At 33.7% G+C, this 22,275-nt stretch overlaps 2 protein-coding genes and 1 pseudogene across 4 annotated transcripts; 2 read left to right on the plus strand and 1 right to left on the minus strand.

Moving 5' to 3' along the window:
* Nucleotides 1-2,784: 2,784 nt before the first annotated feature.
* Nucleotides 2,785-10,265, minus strand: LOC107605086 (SAGA-associated factor 29 homolog A). 3 transcript variants are annotated; one of them, XM_016306834.3, is made up of 10 exons: nt 9,635-10,257; nt 7,917-8,038; nt 7,372-7,465; nt 7,067-7,140; nt 5,984-6,060; nt 5,750-5,835; nt 4,857-4,910; nt 4,228-4,381; nt 4,025-4,038; nt 2,785-3,216 (listed from the first exon to the last, which is right to left on the minus strand). In XM_016306834.3, exons 2-10 carry the CDS (start codon nt 8,035-8,037, stop codon nt 3,114-3,116), a joined length of 777 nt encoding a protein of 258 aa, XP_016162320.1. In that variant the 5' UTR covers nt 8,038; nt 9,635-10,257; the 3' UTR covers nt 2,785-3,113. The 3 variants fall into 3 exon arrangements, with proteins under 3 accessions (XP_016162320.1, XP_016162318.1, XP_088345859.1); XM_016306832.3 differs by having other exon boundaries at nt 4,025-4,088; XM_088489733.1 differs by lacking the exon at nt 4,025-4,038 and having other exon boundaries at nt 9,635-10,265.
* Nucleotides 10,266-12,496: 2,231 nt separating this feature from the next.
* LOC148562886 (uncharacterized) lies at nt 12,497-13,682 on the plus strand (annotated as a pseudogene).
* A 201-nt stretch (nt 13,683-13,883) lies between these two features.
* LOC148562887 (uncharacterized) lies at nt 13,884-20,610 on the plus strand. The gene is made up of 5 exons (XM_088491044.1): nt 13,884-13,893; nt 13,943-14,535; nt 15,003-15,075; nt 19,966-20,039; nt 20,467-20,610. The coding sequence occupies exons 1-5, from the start codon at nt 13,884-13,886 to the stop codon at nt 20,608-20,610; spliced, it is 894 nt and encodes a 297-aa protein (XP_088347170.1).
* Nucleotides 20,611-22,275: the final 1,665 nt, after the last annotated feature.

Below are 22,275 nucleotides of genomic sequence, written 5' to 3' on the forward strand. Positions count from 1 at the left end.
TTATTAACTTAATTTTTCTAGTCTAGTATATTTATTCCAATAATCTAACAACATATTTTATCCTATTGTTTTAAACATTAATAAGTAACTGATAACTAAAATAATTTATTTTAGGATTAAGTACTATTTTCGTCTCTAAGTTCTGGGGCGAAAATCAAATTCGTCCCCGACTTTTTTTGTTATTAAAATCATCTCCAACACTCATAAATGCTTTAAAATCATCCTTCCCTCCATTAAACAAAATTTTTGGACACCTTTGCCCCTGAAGCCTTTAACACTTCATTTTCTTCTCACGAAAGGGCTTCAATGTCTGATTTACGTTGCACACTTGAAAACTGATCTTTCACCTTCAATGATGCCCTAATAGAGATTCGTCGTCACCAGAGGAGTAGCGTTATTGTATTTGGATTGCGTTGGCAAGAGTGTGGGAGGAGGTCGTTTCACTGTAGTAATCTCGAATCAAGTATGTATGCACCATTAGTTTCGGTAGTTTCCAAAAACTGGTAGGGTTTGATTTATGGTTTTTTATTTTTTCGTTTTAAGGTATGGGAACCTTTAACCAGAATGTCTACCATGGGGAAGATTTGGATATAACAATGGGACATTGAAGTATATACGGGGAGAGAAGACATTGATCGAAGATGTTGAGAGTGATTGATGGTCTGTATTTGAGGCATATGCTGAGGTGAGACAGTTTGGGTACACAAAGAAAAACATTTCAACTTTGTGGTATAAGGATCCAAGTTTTGAGTGGTTAGAGAAGGATCTGAAGTTATTTGCAGGTGACAGAGATGTACTTGAGATGTGTAGAATAGTGGAGTTGAAGAGTCATGTTGAGCTTTTTGTGGTGCATAAGGTTGAGGATGCTGAAGGTTTTCCTGAAGTAGGGTATATTGATGTTGGCGGACAGGGTGAACAGGGCCAAACAGAGGAAAATACTAGGAATCAGTTTGTGATCTTTGAGGGTGAACAGGATCAACAGGTGGAAAGGGACAATGCGGAGCAGGTTAATGAAGGAGATAAATTGTACCCGGATGTAGAGGCTGAAAATGCACGGGTTGAATCAAACAGTGACGATGATAGCGATGATGAGGAGTTTATTCCGTCTAATCTTGAGGTTGACAGTGCAGATGATGTTCAGTTTACAGATAGTGAAGAGGAGTACGATGATGAGAGTGGGTTTGAGGAACTTAGAGGTGCTACGGATGGTGATCGAGTTGATAAAGGCAAAGGGGTTGTGAACGGTGATTTCAGTGATGAGGAAGGCTTCAATAGTGAGGAAGTGGATTTGGATTATGAAGTTGGTGGTGGTTCAGATAAGGAGGATAGACAAGATGATGATAATGATGAAGCTACTTGGTATCCGATTCACAAAGATGTTAAAGACATGACGAGTTGTAAATGGGAGGTTGGAACTGTATATGCTTCAAGAGAGGAATTCAAAGACACTGTAACAGTGTATGCAGTGCAAACAAGAAGGGGGATGACTGTTACAAGAAGTCTGCCTATGTCAAATGCTATAATTCGGTGATCAACCCTCTAAATGGTCCAGATTTGTGGAAAAAGACGGACTTTGATGATGTGATGCCGCCTCCCTATCGAAAGCCTAGCCACAGACCAGTCAAGAAGAGGAAGAAAGGATCTGATGAAGCTGAGGACAGCAGCCAGTCCCACTTGTCTAGGAGGGGACACATTTAGAGGTGCTCATCACAACCTGCTATGCAATCTGCAACTAGAGGTAGGAAGAGGTCCAACAGGCATATTTCAGTGGCATTACACAAGGTAACCCCTGCTTCTGATTCAACCAGAACAAAACTAAACCAACCCATCCAATCGTGCCCAACACTGCAGCAACCTTGAACTTCCACTCAATGTCCCTCACTTTTGCTTTCAGGGCCGCAACTTTCCTCTTCATCCTTGCAACCTACGGATCTTCACTCTCTGCTTCTGGGTTTGTCCATCGGAAGAACTCACACTCTTCTTTAATCTACAGCATCCCACCAGAGTCAGTACCCAAAAAAAGAAAACATTGCCATCAATCACGAACAAAAATTTAAAAAACGAACCTCATAGTAGACACAGCCTCAAAATCGTCGCCCAGGTTCGTTTTCGAAATTCTTAGCACGGGTCTCTCACCATGTCCACAGAGAAGTTCCCTCTTCTGCGCAGACGACCGACTACGAGACGATCATGAGCTCTCGGCAGCCATGGCTCCACCCAGCTTCGCGAACCCTAGCAGTCGCTCGATTACGTTGGTTTGGGGTGAGATTTTGATTTAATCCCACCCTCTCCAATCAGTTATAGAAAAAAAAAATTATTTTAGTCATTAAATGCTTCAACTACCAATAACAATAAAAAGGGCAAATGTGTCAGAAAATTTTGTTTAATAGAGGAAAGAATGATTTTAAAACATTTTTAACGTTAGGGATGATTTTAATAATAAAAAAAGATCGGGTATAAATTTAATTTTCGCCCGAGACCTTAGGACGAAAAAAGTACTTAATCCTAAATTTTAATAACCCTATAGTATTACTCAAGATTAAATTGACATGTGCAAACTGCTTTGACTATTATCCAAAATTTAAAAATCTTTAGAAAAGCTACTTCATTAAAGATTATAAAGCTTTCACCAACTATATTTTGGATATTTTCATTGCAATAGCAGCACAAATAAAATACAATTCATTCTTCTCGATCAAATTCTGCTGAAGTGAAGTTGGTAAAGTAAAAAAATTAAATATATTACCACTCTGAAATTAAAATAATAAAACTCATATAATAAAATTTACAAATTCAATAGTAATTAATTAAATTACTCATTTTATCACTTTACAATCTCCTCGCTTAAGAAAATCTTTTTCCCATCCAAACCTTTTTCCCATCCAAACGTATATTAGTCAGTGATCATTACACAAAAATGAGAATATAACAAATCATATTACACAACCAGCACGTAAAGCAACAACGCCATTCCTACTTTATACACAAACTATAAGGGTTGTTCATAAGTTTGGCTTTGGAGTTCGGAGCATTTAGTCTAAAATTTACATTACAAACCTTTCATTTTCTCCCTTTTTAACCCAACTCACAAACCAACCCTAAATTGCTTAAATTCATTGGCGATGACCCTCTGGCAGAGCAACCACCTTGTGGAAGGGAACCGTCCTTTGAGGCAAAGACCCATCTTCTTCATCATCATCAAATTCCAACACATAGCTGCCAAACACGTCAGAAGTTAACAACCATAACACAGTGACAACACAATAGTCAACAGTGCAGTTGAGGAGTGAATACTTCAACAAATCAATAATATTTCAATACTAAATATTGTACTATTTCAATATTAATAGATCATTGCAAACTTGAAGTCAACAAATCATATTTCAAATTTTCAATGCTAATAACTGTCTAATTAATTTAGCACATTTTCTTTCTTTTCATTTTACATAAAAGGTGAAGATGATGAGTACATGTAAGATTAAGAATAACTTAGAAAGTATTGTACTCTTTCAATTTTGGTAATTTATAAAAGTGTAAAATAATCAATAATATAAATTATAAGAGTACAGAAGAAAAATTAGTAAAATCTTATATCAATTATAATTGGAAATAAAAATAATAAAATAATAAATTTGGTATGAACTTATACTTAAATAATTAGAACAAATACAACTTCGATAACATTATATTATGCAGTAAAATACCAAAGACTAAACATATAGTATTCTTGTCAAGGAAAAAAAAAGAAAAAAAAAAAACATATATATATATATATGGTGTTGAAATTTGAACCAGCCTCATGCTATCAAATGCTGTTTTCTTCTTATTCTTGTCTTTTTCCTATCTTATTTTACACACAAAATGAACTCTCAGATGCATGTCCATTGTTTATAGTTACCGACCCCACCAAAGGGGATAATAAATATGAATGCTTGCCAAGATATAGTGCCAAATGATTTCCTACCAAAATTTATATTTACTATTAGAACTAAAGAATTACATATTCCATAAAGTCTATACTTACTCGTCTGTCTTCCTCTGCACAAGTGTGAAATGAAAAAGATTGCCCCAGAACATGCACAATATTGCTGGTTAGTACTCAGTAGCATGTCAGCATCAACAGAATTCTATCTATCTAGGAAGGAATTATAGACACTACAACTCACTGTAAGTTAGATGAAAAAACAAGAAATAATCCCTTTGACATGGAAACAAAGAAACCATTACCTTGCGATGGCCATGTACAACTGTTGCTTTGTAAAGTGCAGTAGTTCCAGGATAGACCGCCAAAACATGTGAGCCTGGCGGAAAATCCGGAGCACCTGAAGGATCATTGCTCTTTGGGAAAGGAATTATATTCCCCATGGGAAGCTTGTATTGTCTGAATGGAGCAGAAAAGAACCCATGTTAAGGTTAAAAGCAACACAAACAGGACACTATCAGAACACTATCAAAACCAATGTATTTCTTCTAAAAATTGGAAAAATCATATGTTGATGGATTTTATTAAAAGGTTTAAACTTCGGAATTTTTCTGTATACTTTTTGAAAACAAAATAAGATGAAAAGAAAAGCAAATAAGGACCTAAATCACAAAAGAAATAAGAGAAGGGATCACGGTGGGCATTGGAAAAAGAGAGCAAAAAAAGTACAAAAAAGTACAGAATTTTTTTTCTATATTTATATTTTAATGCAATCTTTTTCTAATTGGTGCAGAATATTTTTTATTTTCTTATGCAATCTAGTCCTTATTGATGCAAATATATACTATATTAGTTATTAGATATGTTAAGACAAAAATATGGTATTCACACGATTTAAAAACAAAACAAAACAAAACAGTTTCTCTTAGGTTACCTTTGGCCGCTTCCCTCTTCATCATCACCAGGTTCTTCATCTAGAACTTCAACTCTGTAAAATCATGTTGCGAAAGATTCAGCAAACAACAAAATGATGGTGATAAGGGCAATTACAAAAAGATTGAATGTCCCACTGGTACTATTCTCTGCATCAACAATTTGAAACCAGACAGACACAAGAAATAGCAACTAACACCGAGAAATGTAACGTCTTCCAACAACTTAAAGATGGTCAAATAACAACTCATTCAATTAAGTACAGCCAAGCAGACTCAAGTTAACATCAAGCTCATGATTGACCTTTGTACTGTAATCAAAGGCTGAATCTAGGCAAATTAGGGGCTCAGCAAGCATATCAGAGAATAAAATAACAGAATCACCAAGCCCGGTATTAACAGGGTTGTGCTACATAACACCTTAATATTAGTTACTCCTTGGCAGATACTCAGAAAGTTGGGAGATTTTTTGACAAGATATAGTACATTATCCTCCTGGGGAAACAATATGCCATAATTTATTGTAGGATCAACGAATTTATCTACTATAACAAAAACTCAGAGATAGGAATAAACACAATAAAAATACAAGGAACCTTGTTTATACGTTCATTTGGTAGTAGAACTATGCTAAGCATATAAAATTATAAATCTAATAATCTGTAATAACTCAATTTGTCATTAAACAATATTCTTTCACTGGCTAGAATAAGCTCAATATGCATTTGTTAGAGCTTAATTCATGATATATAGTATCCTAAACTATATAGCATATCATATCAAAGCCATCTGGCAATATATTTTCAAATTTTAATATTATGCAAGCTGAATGTAAATTGATTTTTTATAGCTTGAACATAATACTTGACAACTTAGGTAAAGAATGTACACTTACTCTTTTGATTCCTTATCAAAATGGATCACTTTAACAACAAACCATTCATCCTTATCAGCATTACGTGGTGTGACCCTAGCTGCTACCTAAGAAGTGAGAAGCAAGAACAAATTAACCTAGTGAAGCACAACATTCAGATGAATCATACTAGAAAAATAAATTTTATCAACAAATAAAACAGAAATTGATGTTCAATGATTTATATCAGTTAAACTCCGTGGAAATTCTTCATACCTGCTCACCCTTAAGATTGCTCATCCTAGAAATATCTGACTCGGTCTTCACTCGTTTCCTTTTCTGCTCATTACCTTCTGTAACATAGTAACGGTAAGCACAAAAATTTTAAAAAAGAAATGACATCTCATTGAAACTTAAGTCATAATAATGCAATTTATGTTTGTAATTAAAGACAAAAATAGGTGCAAAAAAAATATATAACATCAACTGAAGTATTTCATGAACCCTTTTACATCTTAACAAATTTTGATTCTCATGCTTGCAAAGCTCCATACTATAACTGAATGCCATTAGCACAATGTTGGGGAAGCAATACATCATCATGAATTATCCAGGGTTAACAAGAGGATGCAAAAGCATTCTGCTTAATGAGTTAAAAGTTGTCTAAGCAGCAATGCTAAATCATTGATCACTGTAGATGAACCCTACGTAGCTTTCCAAACCATTCTCCGTCCACCATATATTTAGAAAAGGAATAGATTAAAAATTGGATCAGTTAACACACTATCTTCAACTTTTTATTTAAAGTTACAGGTTAACATTCCCTCCCTGCCCCTTTCCTCCCTTCTTGTAGCTTTGACTATATGAGATTCATGAAAATGGCAGCAGAGACGTCAACTATATTGATGAGTATCCAAAGCAGTCGACTTTTACCTTTCCCTGGAAAAGAAAAAGGAAACAAAAGAAAAAAGAAAATCCTATACAATCAGAATCTGCAACTTCTTTGAACAAATCTAGGGAAATTTGACATATAATAAGCCACAAAGATTGGTTGATTGAAAGACATATTATCACTCTTCTCATTTTATTTTTTCATACTTTCCTTTCCATGGAAAAGCTATGGTCTAATGCTTTAGATACTTGCCATGGTTCTATAATATTGGCCAATCATTCATTTACCCTGTGCCTATATATATATATATTGAAGCATCTATTTCTAATTATGGATGAATTATAATGTATAAGACTATAAGCTTAAATCAACGGACAAACATTTTATATGTCAAAAATACCAAAAAGAAGACAACATAAGCAACATTTTCAATAAAAAAATTGATGTGTCAATAACTTGAGACACACCTATTCTTCTTCGCGGTTGACCTTGTCCTGAAGGCAGTAGTGTATCAAGTTGGTTTATCAGTAAAGAGGAAATTCTGAAACCAAAAACCAAATCAACAATCAACAACAATAAATTAATTTGAAAAAGAAAAAGATGCATTTGAAACAATCAATTATGGCATGGAAATGTTTAAGCTGGAACTGCTCAGTATAGTTGAGTCAATCCAGTTTTAGAAAATACATACTCGTGATTACAATGAATCAGTGAACAGAAAAGAAAATGCCATTTACATAAAATGCTTCAGAGCCATATACAATAAACATACTGTGCTTCACTATCTGAAAGATCTTTTGCTTGAGTATACAAAATTTTAAGCCTGGCTAATGAATTATCCCCAGGCTTCTCAACTACTTCAGGAGCTGCATCAAAATTAGAAGAAACTATCAACAATTGTACCCGAAAACTAATGATTAATTTTTAATTTAAAATTTATACCATATTTAACTACAATTTCTCAGCAGAAATGATCACTCCCAATATCTGAATGTCTCTCTATATTAGTATCACAGTATCAATATCAAAACACACATTTGCATCCAAGAATCATTGTTGACTGAGCCACCAGTAAAGGGGTTCAAAAATTAAAACATTCAAAAAATTAATGATATATATATATATATATATATATATAGAAAGGCAAGCACACCTGACATTTAAGCTTATGCCTTAAAGTGGAAATTTTATTTAGAAATAAAATTTGCAATTACTAGAATTGCAAAAAGAAGCAATGACTGATTTCGACATTTATTGAATCGCAGAATGGATCAAGACACATCACCTAAAGAAACAGAAAGAAAATGACTGACTGACCTGTTTGAAGCTTCTTGTGGAGCCTGTTGATCTCAAGCAGAATATCCTCCTGCTCTTTCCTTAACCGATCAAGCTCCTTTGAGTTATCCAAGATTCCAGTAATGTCTGAAGACGACATCATTCTGATTGGAAAGAAAAACAAAATAAAACAAAACAAAAAATACAAAGAAATAATATAGCAGAATCAACTAAGGAAATTAGTAGCCTCATGGATGAGTTAGATGTGCCATGGATAGGGAAGAAAGAGGAAGAGGGGAAGGAGTTGAGGCTCAAGAGACCTTTGTTTTTTATTTGATTATTTTTTAAATTTTTTATATTATAAGTAGTTCTGATGTGGCAATAGAAAAGTGGAAATCTTCCTTCTCCTTAGAAGAACAACCATAGGTGCGGAAATTTGGCTGATGTGGTATGTTTTCAACAACTTTGGGCATGCTTGGTTTAGAAACACCTACATGAGTTTCCCTCCTACAGCCACCAATCTCTCCAAAAAACCTTGCCATGTTTTTACAGTTTACTATTGTCATGGCATGTGTCATTGACCACTGGCTACTGTGGTTGAAAATCAAAGCCAATATATCTACAGCCATAGTTGAAATGTTCTCACCACTCACCTACATCCATTCAACAAGACCATGTCCCATAACAATAGCAAATAAAGGATAAGTATTGGGCTATATAAAGGGAGTTGAGCAACACTCATAATTTTCTCTTCCAAATATACTAATTATTTCAATTCCTTTCATTATAGCCTGCTTGAAGGGAAGGAGAGTGCAATAAAGGTATAACATTCTTTCTCAGCCACTAACATTACCGATAACAAGGGTATAACATTTTTTCAAGTATGCAAATTCCTATAAAAGGAAGTCCTTCAAGCTCAAAAAGAGAAATTATTGTTTCAAGAGTTCATATTGTGTAATCTTTATTGGAAGTGTGTGAGAAATTCAAATAGTTTTCTGTTGTATCATTGCTAGAAAGTCAAGTAAGAAATTTGGTATTAGAATCAGATGCAACAATTGCAAATCAAGGTTCGGAAGCAAAAATGAGAAATGACAGTTGAATTCAGGATCACATGACCGAATCAGTAACACCACATCACTCAGCAATAGAAACAGAAAATCACAAAACAATAGCAAATCAAGTACCAAACTGATCCGTCCATATTGCTCTTACTAATTATGTTTATGTAGATTGAAATTTCTTCAAATGACGAGAGTTCCGATTATTTTTACAGCAGAACGAAAGCAAGCAATTTCAGGGGAAATGGCCTATCAAGATGCAGCAAATCCTATTATACAGCGCACATGACAAGCACAACAGAACCAAATTAAGGCCTTCCTCCTTCCATTTGTCTTTAATTAACCGAAAATGACAAGCAAAATAGAAGCAAATTAAGCCTCCGGAATGTTAATTCACACGCAAGCAAATTAAGGCTCTATTTGGGCAGAACTAAGCACAAAGAGTAAAGAGCTCCTGCTAAATTTAATCAGGTTTAATGACACACTGAATTTTCATCTCATAAAGAGCAAAACCAAAACTAATCTAATAAAATAGCCTGATGAACAAAGAAATTTAAAAATTGAACTAATCCATATATGTTAGCACATAACTCATCAATATTCAATAATTCATGATCAAGTAATCAGAAAAACAATATCTCGAGAGAGGCACAGAAGACTAGAAAAGGACTAGCAGAGAGCAGATCGGAGGAGAGATCTGACCGGCGGCGAGCGAGTACGAGGAAGCGACGGAGATTGCGCAAGCAGAAAGAACAGCAGAGACAGCGATCTGAACGGCTGTGAGAGAAGATTTGCAGCGAAAACAGAGCAGCGGCGTAGGCACAGAAATCTACAAGCGAGCAGACAGATTGAGAGAATTGACCGGCGGCGACAGAGAGCACAGCAGCAACGGCAAGAGCAGAGCTGCCGCGATATCTAATCGGCGGCCAGAGCAGATTTGCAGCAAAAACAGAGCAGCGGCGGAGAGAGGCACAGAAGAATAGAAGAGAGCAGATCGGCGACGAGCTCAGAGGTTGCAGCAGGTGGAGAGAGATTACTGAGCAACAGCGACGTTGAAGAGAGAAGAGTGACGGTGAAGAAAGAAGGGCAACAAAAGGAGGTGCAAAAGGGGCTTAGGGTTCGAACGAATCATCGTCGTCTTACAAGAAAAATGGAGTAGAAGATCGAATATGAGGATGGAGATGATGACGGATCGAATCAGGTGAAGTGTGGAGAGCTGTGACAATTAAAATTTCCAACCAAACCAGAAACGATTCAACGAAGATCGTCGAACAGAGGCATTGCAACTTGAAATACACACGTATCAATTTAGAAAATCAGTCTTCAGATGCAGAAAAACACGTTAAAAACCGTTAAACACTTTTTTTTTTTTTACCAAACATACAAAACTCGAACCCGCAATTTCTTAATTGAGTATCAAAAGACTATATATCATTTGAGCTATTATTCATTGACAACCATTAAACACTTAAACTACACATAATCATACACAAATATATAATAATTAATAATGTATAAATAACTTTTTATTTAACAAAAAAGGTAACTAACAGCTAAATTTAAGATTTAAGCTTATTATTTAAAATTAAAATTAAAAAGATTAAAATAAATAAAATAATTTAAAAAATAAACAATATTAATTAAAAAATATTTTTTTTTAATATTACTCATCGTTTTGTTTTATTTTATTTTTGTAAAATTTGCTTGCAATTTAGGCATTTTTTTGCATTTTTATCTTTTGTGTTTAACACTTTAACTACTTACAAGAAAACTTAACCAATAATAGCCGGTTACCTATCTAACTTGACTGCTCGAGTCCATCCCGTATTCCCGTTTGCACATCTTTATTGATACTTTAATTAAACTATTCAAAAATATATATATAATTATTAATTGATATTCAACATGAATTAATCTTCACATATAAACGTTTTTTTCATACAAATTTTTTCAACTCTATTTATATTCATGCGCTCCATATCGTTATTGCACGTTCTTCTTCTTCTTTATTTTTATTCTTCATTATCGTTGTCATCAATACTACCTCTTCCTCTTCCTCCTCTTCCTCTTTTTTTTTTATTGGAATTTCTTCTTCTCCTTTCTTTTTCTCTTTCTCCTCCATCATCAATTATCTCGTTGTTAAAGATAATGAATAATTCATGTTCAGATTATCAATTGAATCAGAACAAAATTGATTTTTGTTTTGAATCCAATCAAATGGCTGAGATATGATTCAATTCAGAAGAAAAAATGTAACATTAGAAAAAATATTTTTCTGTATTTACAGCAAATTTGGGTATAACACGAAAATATTTGGGTATATTTTTATTCTGATAAGTTATGCATAATTCAAAATTCTTCCTTTTCCTCCTGCTTTTTTTTTATTCATATTTTTCTTTTTGTTTTACCTTCTCAAGTTTATTCTTGTTTTACTCTCTTAACAAAAATACAAACAAAAAATCAAACAAAGAAGAAGAAGAAATCAAACAAAGAAGAAGAAGAAATACGTAATGCTGCAAAATCACTTGGAATAGGATGGACTTACATTCATTTAACTAAAAAGAAAGAAAGAAATAAAAAAAATAAGAAGAAAAAATGCAGCATTAGAGGAAATATTTTTCTATATTTGCAGCAAATTTGGGTGTAATACGAAGATATTTGGGTGTAACACAAAAATATTTGGGTGTATTTTAAGAATTTTGGGTGTATTTTTATTCTGATAAGTTTTGCATGATTTAAAACTCTTCCTCTTCCTCCTCCTCATCTTCTGTTGCTTCTTCTTCTTTTTTTTCATCATCACCATCTTTTTCTTTTTTTTCTTATTCGTCTTTTTCTTTTTGTTTACCTTCTTAAGTTTCTTCTTGTTTTACTCTCTTAAATAAAATAAAAAACAAAAAAATCAAACAAAGAGGAAGAAGAAACACATAATGATATAATATTACTTGGAAGAGGATGAACTTACAGTCATTTAACTAAAAGAAAGAAAGAAATAAGGAAAAAAAAGTGCAGTATTAGAAGAAATATTTTTTTGTATTTGCAGCAAATTTGGGTGTAACACGAAGATATTTGAGTGTAATACGAAGATATTTGGATGTATTTTTATTCTTCTGCATAATTTAAAACTCTTCTTCTTTCTCCTTCTCATCTTCTGCTGCTTCTTATTCTTCATCTTCTTATTTCATATTCTCATCATTCTTCTTGGGAGGAAAAAATCAAACAAAAAACCAATACATAATGTTGCAAAATCAATAGAAAGAGAATAAGGAGAAAAATGCAGCAATAACAACAATAGTAATTTCCTTAGAATGCTTATTAACAAAACTAGAGAACGAGAGAGCGAGAGGGGAGAGGGCCAGAATGGGTGGGAAACACCGGGAGGGGTAGAATTAGCAATTTAGTAGAGATATGAGGGTTTAGAATCGAGAAGAGTACTGTCATTTGAAAAATGAATCGTTCTCTATTTTTGTAGATTATCTTCCTGTAGATATATCAAAAAGGAAGTTGTACCACTTGTTCAACTGGACTGGACGTATAAATGATATCTATCTCTCACGAAAATAAAAAATGGTAATACTCACGTGTTTGCGTTCATCCGGTATACAACAAAGGGTGGAGCGTTGAAGGCTATTGCGGAGATGAATAGAACGAGGTTACGAAGGAAGGTTATTTCAGTCGGAGAAGTTAGGTATCGACGCACGAATGAAGGGGAGAATAGAAAGATAATTCATGAGGCGGGTGTCGTCCAAAATAGTGTCAAGATTCAAACTCAACATGAGGAAAGTACAAGAGTCCCGAGGAAGAATGTGGAAGAGACGAGGAAGGAAGGAAAAAAAGAGAATCCACATGGCAATGGGTGAACGAAGAAGATGAAAATTCTGGTGGCAAAAGAGAATTTGGACTGGTTACAGAGGAGTCTAATAGGCGGGACGACAAAGGCTATAGACTTTTCTTCTTTGAAGTATATGACTGGGAAGAATTTTTCTCAAGTTGTGCAAGTACAAGAACTAGGAGCGTACAAGGCACTCATGACTTTTGATAGTGTCTTGAGTGCAGAAAAAGCTTACACGTTCAAAATGAACAACCTACTACAAATTTTTACAGCGTATGGAGATGGGATGAGGAGAAGCGCAGTGAAACTCGAAGGGTATGGTTAGAGTGCTTTGGTGTTCCTCTGCGTACATGGTCAACGGAGACGTTCAGAATAATAGGAAGCCAATAGGGAGAAGTTATTAGATGTGACAAAGCCATGGAATCATGCCTCTCATTCAGTGTGGAACGGGTGCAAATAGATACTTGTATCATGGACATCATCAACGAGTGGATTCACGTCACAATTGGTACTAGCGGATTCGATGTCCTGGTTAAAGAGGTTGGTCATGAGAGTTATGGAGTGGAGTGCAAGAATGAAGAGGTAGGTAATCCTTATCTCCCAAAAGCTTGCGAGATGGTTGCTAGCAGTTCAAGCGCTATGGTACAAGTGGAAAGTAGAGATCCGGTGGCTGAGTTGGTGATGGCGGTGCCAAGGGAGGAAGAAACAGATAAGGGTAGAGTAGTAATTTTAGAGGATATTTTGAATGAATGGAGTAATTGTAATTTAATTCAAATTCGTACAGCAAGGGAAACAGATGATCCTGTTTTAGAGGGTAGTGAGGATTTTATGGGATATAATGATTTGATGATTAATGATGCTGAATCAGAAAAAATAATTAGCTATGATTATAATAATGATGGGTTAAAGAATAAGGATTAACAGAAACCCAAAGCAGGCTTCTTAGTAGACCCAAAAAAGTTTATTGTAACAGGTGTGCCAAAGGAGAGAGCTTGGACTTTTTTTTCTTAGTTGAAAGCCCAGATCATGCTAACATTCATGCTGATGCAGCTATAGGAGGTGGGCTGGTGAATCCGAGTCGGGCGAGGGTTGACTAGGTCGAAGTTGCTCCAAGTCCTGGTTATGCGCGGCGGTTCATTATCAAGTTGAAGGGGAGATCTCAGGGTGTGATGCCACAACAGATCAACGAAGCTTGGGAAAGCTCGTAGCTAGCAAGGAGCGACGGACTAGTGGAGGAGACGGTGCCGTCGGGCCTGTAGCGGTGTATGCTGCCTGTAATCTTCAACCGGAGGTACGCCCCCTATTGGAGATTGTGTCTTCGTCAGGGTATCACTCAACGCCGGCGATGGCGGGGTTACGTTCTTTCATGGACGGTGATGTTGACATGGAAGCGGCGGTACATTGTCTAGTGCCTCGAAAAAATGGTGCTAGTCCGAAAGTTAGTCCTGTTATAGGTGGAGATGACGCACCTGTAGACGGTTTAACTTTGAACGGTGCAGGGGTTGATAAAGGCAGTATCGGGGCTGGGAGTGTCAGGGACATTAGTGTTGAAAATCCAGGGAACAATGATGGTAAGGATTTAGAACGAGAGGAGCAGATGCTGAAAAATAGGAAGACGTGGGAGCTGGCTGTTGAATCAGAAGCCGTGCAGTACAACGATGAAGATGATATCATGGCAATTCTTCGAGAACAGAATGAGGCTTTAGCACAGAAGAGGAGATTAGCAAAGCAGAAAGAAAAGGCACGAAGATGCAGACCAAAAAATCTCAAAAAGGTGTGTAAAAGAGTTTTAAAATGAGTTTTAGTTCTTGAATTGTTAAGGGGTTAGGGGGTGTTGGAAAATTGAGTATGGTGAAAGAACTAAAAAAGAAGCAAAAGTGAATATGTTAGGGTTGGTTGAAACTAAGATGCAAGTTGTGACTAAGTTTGATGTAGTGCGTATTTGGGGGAGCGATGCTGTAGGGTGGGAGTTTGTAAAGTCGGCAGGCACATTCGGGGGTCTGTTATCAATGTGGGATGACATGCAATTTAAAATAAATAATAGTTACAAAGAGGAAAGATGATTATGTGTTAAAGGAGTACTGTTAAAAAATGAGTTCAATTATACGTTCTATTTAGTATATGGTGCTCATACTAAATCGGAGAAACTGGCTGTATGAGAGGAACTGAGTTTTGTAGTTGGGTTAGGTCGAGGTCTGATATGTTATATGATATATGAGAGACTTTAATGAGGTTATACAGATTGAAAAGAAGAAAAGTCAGGACAGGTTACAGCATCGGCAGAAGAGTTCAAGGATTGAGTTCAAGATATGCAGTTAGTGGACCTACTGTTGAATGATCGAAAATTTACTTGGTTCAGAGGCCGCTCCTACAGTCGTATTGATAGAGTTCTATTGAACGTAAAATGGTTTGAGAAATTTCCGGAAATTCGATTAAAAGGTGGACCGAGAGTTATTTGGAATGTATGACTAGAGAGGAATAGGCGGATCTTTAATAACAAGGAAACCGGAGTGGAAGAGGTGTCTCTCAGATCTTTGACCAGCTACAGAGAATGGTGTAGTTTGGATCCTTTTGGTTGTTGATGGCATTGCCGGAGATAACACTAGGGATTATTTTCAGGTTTTGATTGGTTGTTTTTTATGTTTGAGACTTTGTTTGTGACTTTGTCGCTCCACTTTATTGTGTTGAGTTCACTTGTTCAAAAAAAAATAACAACAATAGTAAAAACGACAATGAAGATGAAACACATGAAGAAAAAAAGAGGAGAAACACAAAGAAGAAGGAGAAGAAGATGGCATTGCCGGAGATAACACTAGGGATTATTTTCAGGTTTTGATTGGTTGTTTTTTATGTTTGAGACTTTGTTTGTGACTTTGTCGCTCCACTTTATTGTGTTGAGTTCACTTGTTCAAAAAAAAATAACAACAATAGTAAAAACGACAATGAAGATGAAACACATGAAGAAAAAAAGAGGAGAAACGCAAAGAAGAAGGAGAAGAAGAAGAAGAAGAAGAAGAAGAAGAAGAAGAAGAAGAAGAAGAAGAAGAAGAAGAAGAAGAAGAAGAAGAAGAAGAAGAAGAAGAAGAAGAAGAAGCGCGCTATGAAAACTATTAAGTAGCGCACGTGTTGACACGCTCGTATGGATGAACGTTCTTTTTATTAGGTTTGGCCCAACTTGTATGACTTGTAAACTAAAATGACTTGTATGTGTAGTAGCACTTCTCTTTTAACATACAGTTAGATAAATATAATAGGAATATTCATTCTTTTCATCTTAATTTTCTCTAATCTTTCTGTATTAATATTTCCGTATGATTTCAAGAAATCTTAAAAGAACTAGCGAAATGTTACACGAATATTTTTAAGTGCGTCATCTTTTTACCTTAAAGAGAATCTCTACTTATCTCGAAGAACATAATTTAATAATTCTAATATAGATTTTAAACTTAATCACACACACTAAGAGTCCTTATTTATGAATAGATATTATCGTATAATAGATCTCAAATTCTGTAGCCTATCTCATACACAAAATTTTGTACTTTGTACTTTGATTTACAGTGAAGTTAAGTTGAAAAAACTAAAAAATTTATTATAAAGACGGTGCGCTTTAAGGTGGAGGAAAAAAGAATTTCGATGAATTATTTAAATTAGAAACATTGAACAAAAAATGGAGCTGTTGCATCTTCTGATGGTGGCGATGCGCAACAATCATCATCTTCTTCTACTTCTTCGACATGAAATAACCCATTTTCGCTCGTTCTTCTTGATCTCAGGTGATGACATGAAGGGGTAAGGTAGGATAGATTTGGGGGGGGGGGGGCTGTTGGTGGCTTCTAGTGGGTGTGGTAATGGTGAAAAGCTGTGAATTAAAAATTCAGAATTCGATTAGGTTAAAAATATAATAATTTAATAATTTTAAATAATTTTTTAAAAATTAGATAATTTTATTTATTTTATTTTTTATAGATATAAAGTTAAATTTTATTTTTTTTATTACTTACAAATCCAAAACCTTGATATAGTTTTTGAGATTATATTTATTTATTTTTAAATAAAAAGCATAGTTTAACCTTTCTTTGTAAATTTTTAGTCATTTTAAAAGCTTGCTTCAAATGGATAAAAATAGTAAAAAATATATATTTTTTAATTGAACGTTGCTTGGAAGTTTATGATAAAATCTATGAAATATGGGCATTTTTTTATTTGTCGGTGTTTGTGACATTTTTGGACACGACATTCATCGATATTTGTTTGACATGTATGTGTGTTTTCTGTATTCAACCGTATCTTAATAAAAAATAAAAAATAAAATTTTCAAACACGTTTGGACACACCTAAATACCATCACGTATTAACGTGTTAAACCTTATTCTTAACATGTATTCTTAAAATGAGTTAGAAATAATATATATTATTAATTATTAAAAATATTTTAAATATTTTATATAATTAAAAAAGACATTAAAAATTATTTATATTTTAATATCAATAAAATATCAAAATATCATTATAATTTATTTAAAAAATTTTTATATTTTATATATACGACGTGTCCCTGGATCTTATAAGAATTTTAAATTCGCGTGTTTATGTGTCATGTGTCGTGCTGTGTAAGTCCGTACATCATAAGATAAAATTAATAATAAAATGATAAAATTGTTTACTAGAAATTGAGATTAATTTTCCTAATTTATTTTACCTAATTCATTAATATTAATTAATTAATTATGATAATCTATTCAAATCCAACCATTAATACTATTTAATATTTTATGTAAACATAAAATATGTCTTTTATCTTTTGTAGTTATATATGTCCAATCAAACAGATCTATTTTTTTTTCATTTCTTACATATATTTCCTCAGTTTTGAGTATTTTGCATAGCAAATGACTCTTTTCAAAAAACTTTTTTCAAGTGAAGTTGTAAAATATAATTTCTCATCGTACATTCATTAAGTGAAATTAAAAAATATATATATATAAAAAGTGTTGAATAATAAAAATTACACTTGACATACTTAACTAAAAGAAAAAATTAAGAGAATCTATTCTCATTCTATATATTTTCATCTTTTTTTATTTGTTTCACTCCTAATTCTTCTTCAACGTCTTCTTTTATTTTTTTTTTGTCCTTTTTCCTTCTTCTTTTGCTTTTAATTGTTTTTCTCCTCTTTTTTCTATGTCTCTAATTCATTATGTCTTTTTCTTCTCTCCTTTCTTTTTATATGTGTGTTGTGGCCTGCGTGCACATACATGCATGTGTCTATGTGTATTTTGATAAATATTAGAGTTTAAGTATCATGCAACAACAAAAATAACAAAAAAAAAAAACAAAACAAAAAAGCCAAATTCAAGTTATGAAGTGCTTAGCATATAGGACTCAAACAATTCTTTTTAAGAATCATAAGTTAAGTGCATGTTTGGGCGCCATTATTTTGTTAAAAAAAATATTTTTTTTCAATGAAATTTTTTTTTTTATTTTTTAATGTGTTTGACAAATTTTTAATAGTAAAAGTAAAAGTACTAGTAAAATAAAAAAAAGATCTTTTTTGAGAAGCTGTAATTTACATCTTTTTTTAAAAGATCTTTTTTCCTTAAAAAAAAAAGATGTTTTTCATGTAATAAATAAACAAAAAAAGTACTTTTATATTATTATACCCAAACATAATTGATAGATAAAAAGACCTTTTTACATGAGATATCCAAACATAAAATTACTTTTACTTCTATATAAGATCTTTTAAAAAAAAATAACTCGAAAAAAGATCTTTTCTTAAAAGCTCACCCAAACAAGCCCTAAATATCTCTTTCATACATGCATTAAAATTTTTTGAAAATATGGGTTTTTATAACATGTAAAATTGATTCATAAACAAAGGTTTTAAAAAGCACTAATCTAAACATTTTAATAAAAAATACGGAGAATGCCAAAAAAAAGGAAAATAATGGATTGTTTTAAAAAAATTGATTGTTGAACTAATTTATTAAAAATAAATACTTTTCAACTATAAGAATTGATTCTTTAACTAAAAAAAACTGATGGTGAAGTGAAGAGAAAGAAAAATAGATGGAGAGAGAATAAAATTGTGCTGACTCTTTTCCAAATAAATCAACTTTAAAAGTTTATTAAATTTAAGAATTTAATAGAAAATGAAATATGTGAGAAAATGTTCAAAAAATTTTGGTAAAGATATTTTAAAACTATTTGTGAGGTTAACAAATTATATAAAACAATTTATGATATTTTAGTAGAACTCTTATCAATTGTAAAAACACTTATAAGTTATAGAAAAATCTTGAGAACCATTTTAAAATAACTTCTAAATAAAGCCTAGATGAAAATTTGAAAGTTAAGAGAGGCAAGATCTAGAAGATTTATACATACAAGTATATTAGATCAACTCAAAAAGCCTATGTCTAGCCCTTAATTGAAAGGAAATTAGTTAGAAATTAATTGTTGTTAGTAAGGACGGATGTCAGTTGTAACGAATAGTAGTTAGTGTTATGATTGGTATAACAGGCAAACGAGATCCAACTATATATATACACTTATGTAATTAACTCTGGCAATAAAATCATTATCTCACTCTCTAAATTCTGATCTCTATTCTTTCTAGTCTCAAGCTCTCAAGTATGGAGTCTGATACCTTTTAGGGCATGAGAGCTTTAGGGTTCTGAAAATGGCGAATCCATAAAATTCAGCAGTGGTTCACGCATTCTCCACCTCGATCAGACTCAAGCTTGATGACAACAACTATCTGCCATGGAAAGACCAGGCGAAATCGACGATTGAAGGTTACGAGCTGATAGATCACATTTTTGGAGTCAATATACCAATCATGTTCAACTCTGAAGAAGATCGAAGAAATAGAAACCCCTCTGTAGAATACAAGATCTGAAAATGGCAGGATGTGTTGCTCAAGTCTTGGCTCCTAGCTTCGATGAGTGCATCGATCACTTCAAGAATGATTGGTTGTACTTTTGTGTGTCAAGTGTGGAAAAGGTCAGAGACATTCCTTGCTTCACAAACTAGAGCTAAAGAAAATCAATTAAGAAACAAGCTGAATTGCATAAAGAAAGAGGAATCTATAGCTGATTACTTGTTAGATATAAAGAAAACTATGGATGCATTGATTTCAATAGGTGTACAATTAGATGAAACTGTAAATGTTACAATGCTATGCATCATATGATGCCAGAGGCATCTCAATTGCCAGAATATACACCTTATAGAGGAAATGAACAAGTGCAAGTTGGAAATGGTAATGCTCTGGTAATCTCTAATATTGATAACTCTTTGTTCAAACCATTTTCTTCTTCGCATACTTTTAAACTACATAAACTGATGCATGTGCCTGATTTGACAAAGAATTTATTAGTGTATATAAATTTGTGACTGACAATAGAGTATGGATAGAATTTCATGATGATGGCTTTTATGTAAAATGCTAGGATTTTAAGGAGACTCTTCTCCGAGGATTAGTTAATCGTGTACTTTACTATTTTGGTTCTAATAAAAATCGAATCTCACCCACTGCACATATCACTATTGTTCAGGATAATGCTACATTCAAGCTTTGGCACTTGAGATAGAGCATCCTTCCATAAATATTTTATCTAAAATCTTGAAATCCTGTAACATTTCTTTCAAACACCCAAATTCTATTTGCAGTTCTTGTTGTTTAGGTAAATCAAAACAGCTTCCATTCCCTGATTCAATAACCAAGTTCACTAGTTCATTAGAGCTTGTATACACTGATATTTGGGACCTAGCCCCTGTACCAACAATAAATGATGCTCGCTACTACTTACATTTCATTGATGCTTACACTAGATTTACCTAGATTTAGTTATTGCATCACAAATCACAAGTGCACACTATTTTTATGCATTTTAAGAAAATTGTTGAGATCCAATTAGGTGTTAAAATTAAAGCAATTCAATCAGACAATGCACAAGAATATGTTGCTTTAACAAAATATTTGAGTTGTAAAGGCATTCAGCACAAGTTTTCTTGCCCGTATATTCATCAGCAAAACGTGTAACAACCCAACTTCCAACATGTCATGACTAATGCTAGCCACCAAGCGCTACTTCACGGCTTTTCTTAAAGACTCTAGACCTTATATTAAATACATACATATGAGCCTGTAGCACTAGTCGAGATCGCGTGTCAGATATATAGATATAGTGAAATAGGTATTAGATAAATAGATAATATATACATGAAGCATAGAAAATACAGAGAACATAGTAATATCATACATATATGCTCGAAGGCTCATTTAGTACATCAGAATTCACATCGTGTTACGTCGTTGCTTATTCATGAAAATATTTACAAACTCCATATTTATACTAATAGGCCTCGACTCACAAGAGTCACTCTAGTCTAGGTCCCGTTCTAACTTGTTTATATAGGTATTTACAAAAGCACCTAGCCCTTTAAAAGTCTATACAAAGTGAGGGAAAAGACTACTACCACTACTGCTACTATTATAACTATTGCTGGTGATTCTTGGCAGCTGAAAAAACATGAAAGTGCTGTGTGGAAGTAAAAGAAGTCGCTCTGACCCTCCGGTAATGCTACTGCTGCTCGCTAGTCCCAAGGCTGGAAAATCAAAGAAGATCTCACCATTTTGCATCTCTTATGTAATTCAGTTATTAAACCTTTTACACACTAGAAAACATGCACACAATGGCAGAAGCATAGCTGGTGATGGTGCAGTTTCGTTTTGGCCGAAAGTATCGCAAAAATGTCGAAATTAATCACTTTGAGCTCGAATCTCTCTAACTCCTTAGGCGTGCTCCATGAGTACTTCGAGAGAAGTTCTCTATACATGGAGGAGAAGAATTCATCATGGCTACTATTTTTAAAAAAGAAAAGAAAAGGAGAAAAAAACAAGAGTTTACCTAGCCGAAATTTCGATATAAACGCAAGGATTAGCGAAAACGGGCAAGAGTTTGTGCTTGTATGATTTGAGTTCTTGAAGAACACATAAAGAAAAATGGAAGAAGAGTTGAAATATAGGCTGGGGCGTAGAGAATAGGTGAAAGAATTTTCTCTATTTCTCTCTCAAGAATTCAGTCAAAAGAGTGTAAAAATGTGTAAAGTATTTTGTGAATTTTGTGGTCAATACTTCTTTAAAAAAAAAATCAAAATCTTGCTGAATTTATGATGGTAAAAGTGGCTGAAATTTTTGTGATCAAGGACTGGGCTTCAATGAATAAGGGGCGTGAAAACGGGGAAGCTTGGTCAGCACTTGTGTGTCGAGCTTATCCACAGTTAACCGTAGTTAGTTACTCGAGGTTAAAAACACAGCAGAGAGGGATGAAAGACTGAGATAGTCTCGGTCCAGAGGCTAAGAAGGAGAGACAAGTTACTTGGGTGGAAAGTAAGAAGATTTTGGACCTCTAGGAGTCGTTTGCGGAATACTAGTTAGAAATTCGGTTTGGAGTAAATTTTACCGTGTGGTAAAATAATTAATGGCTAAGATTTATTCTTAAAG

This window comes from Arachis ipaensis, chromosome B6 (genome assembly GCF_059453495.1).
Source record: "Arachis ipaensis isolate K30076 ecotype BB chromosome B6, ASM5945349v1, whole genome shotgun sequence".
Lineage (NCBI taxonomy): Eukaryota > Viridiplantae > Streptophyta > Magnoliopsida > Fabales > Fabaceae > Arachis > Arachis ipaensis.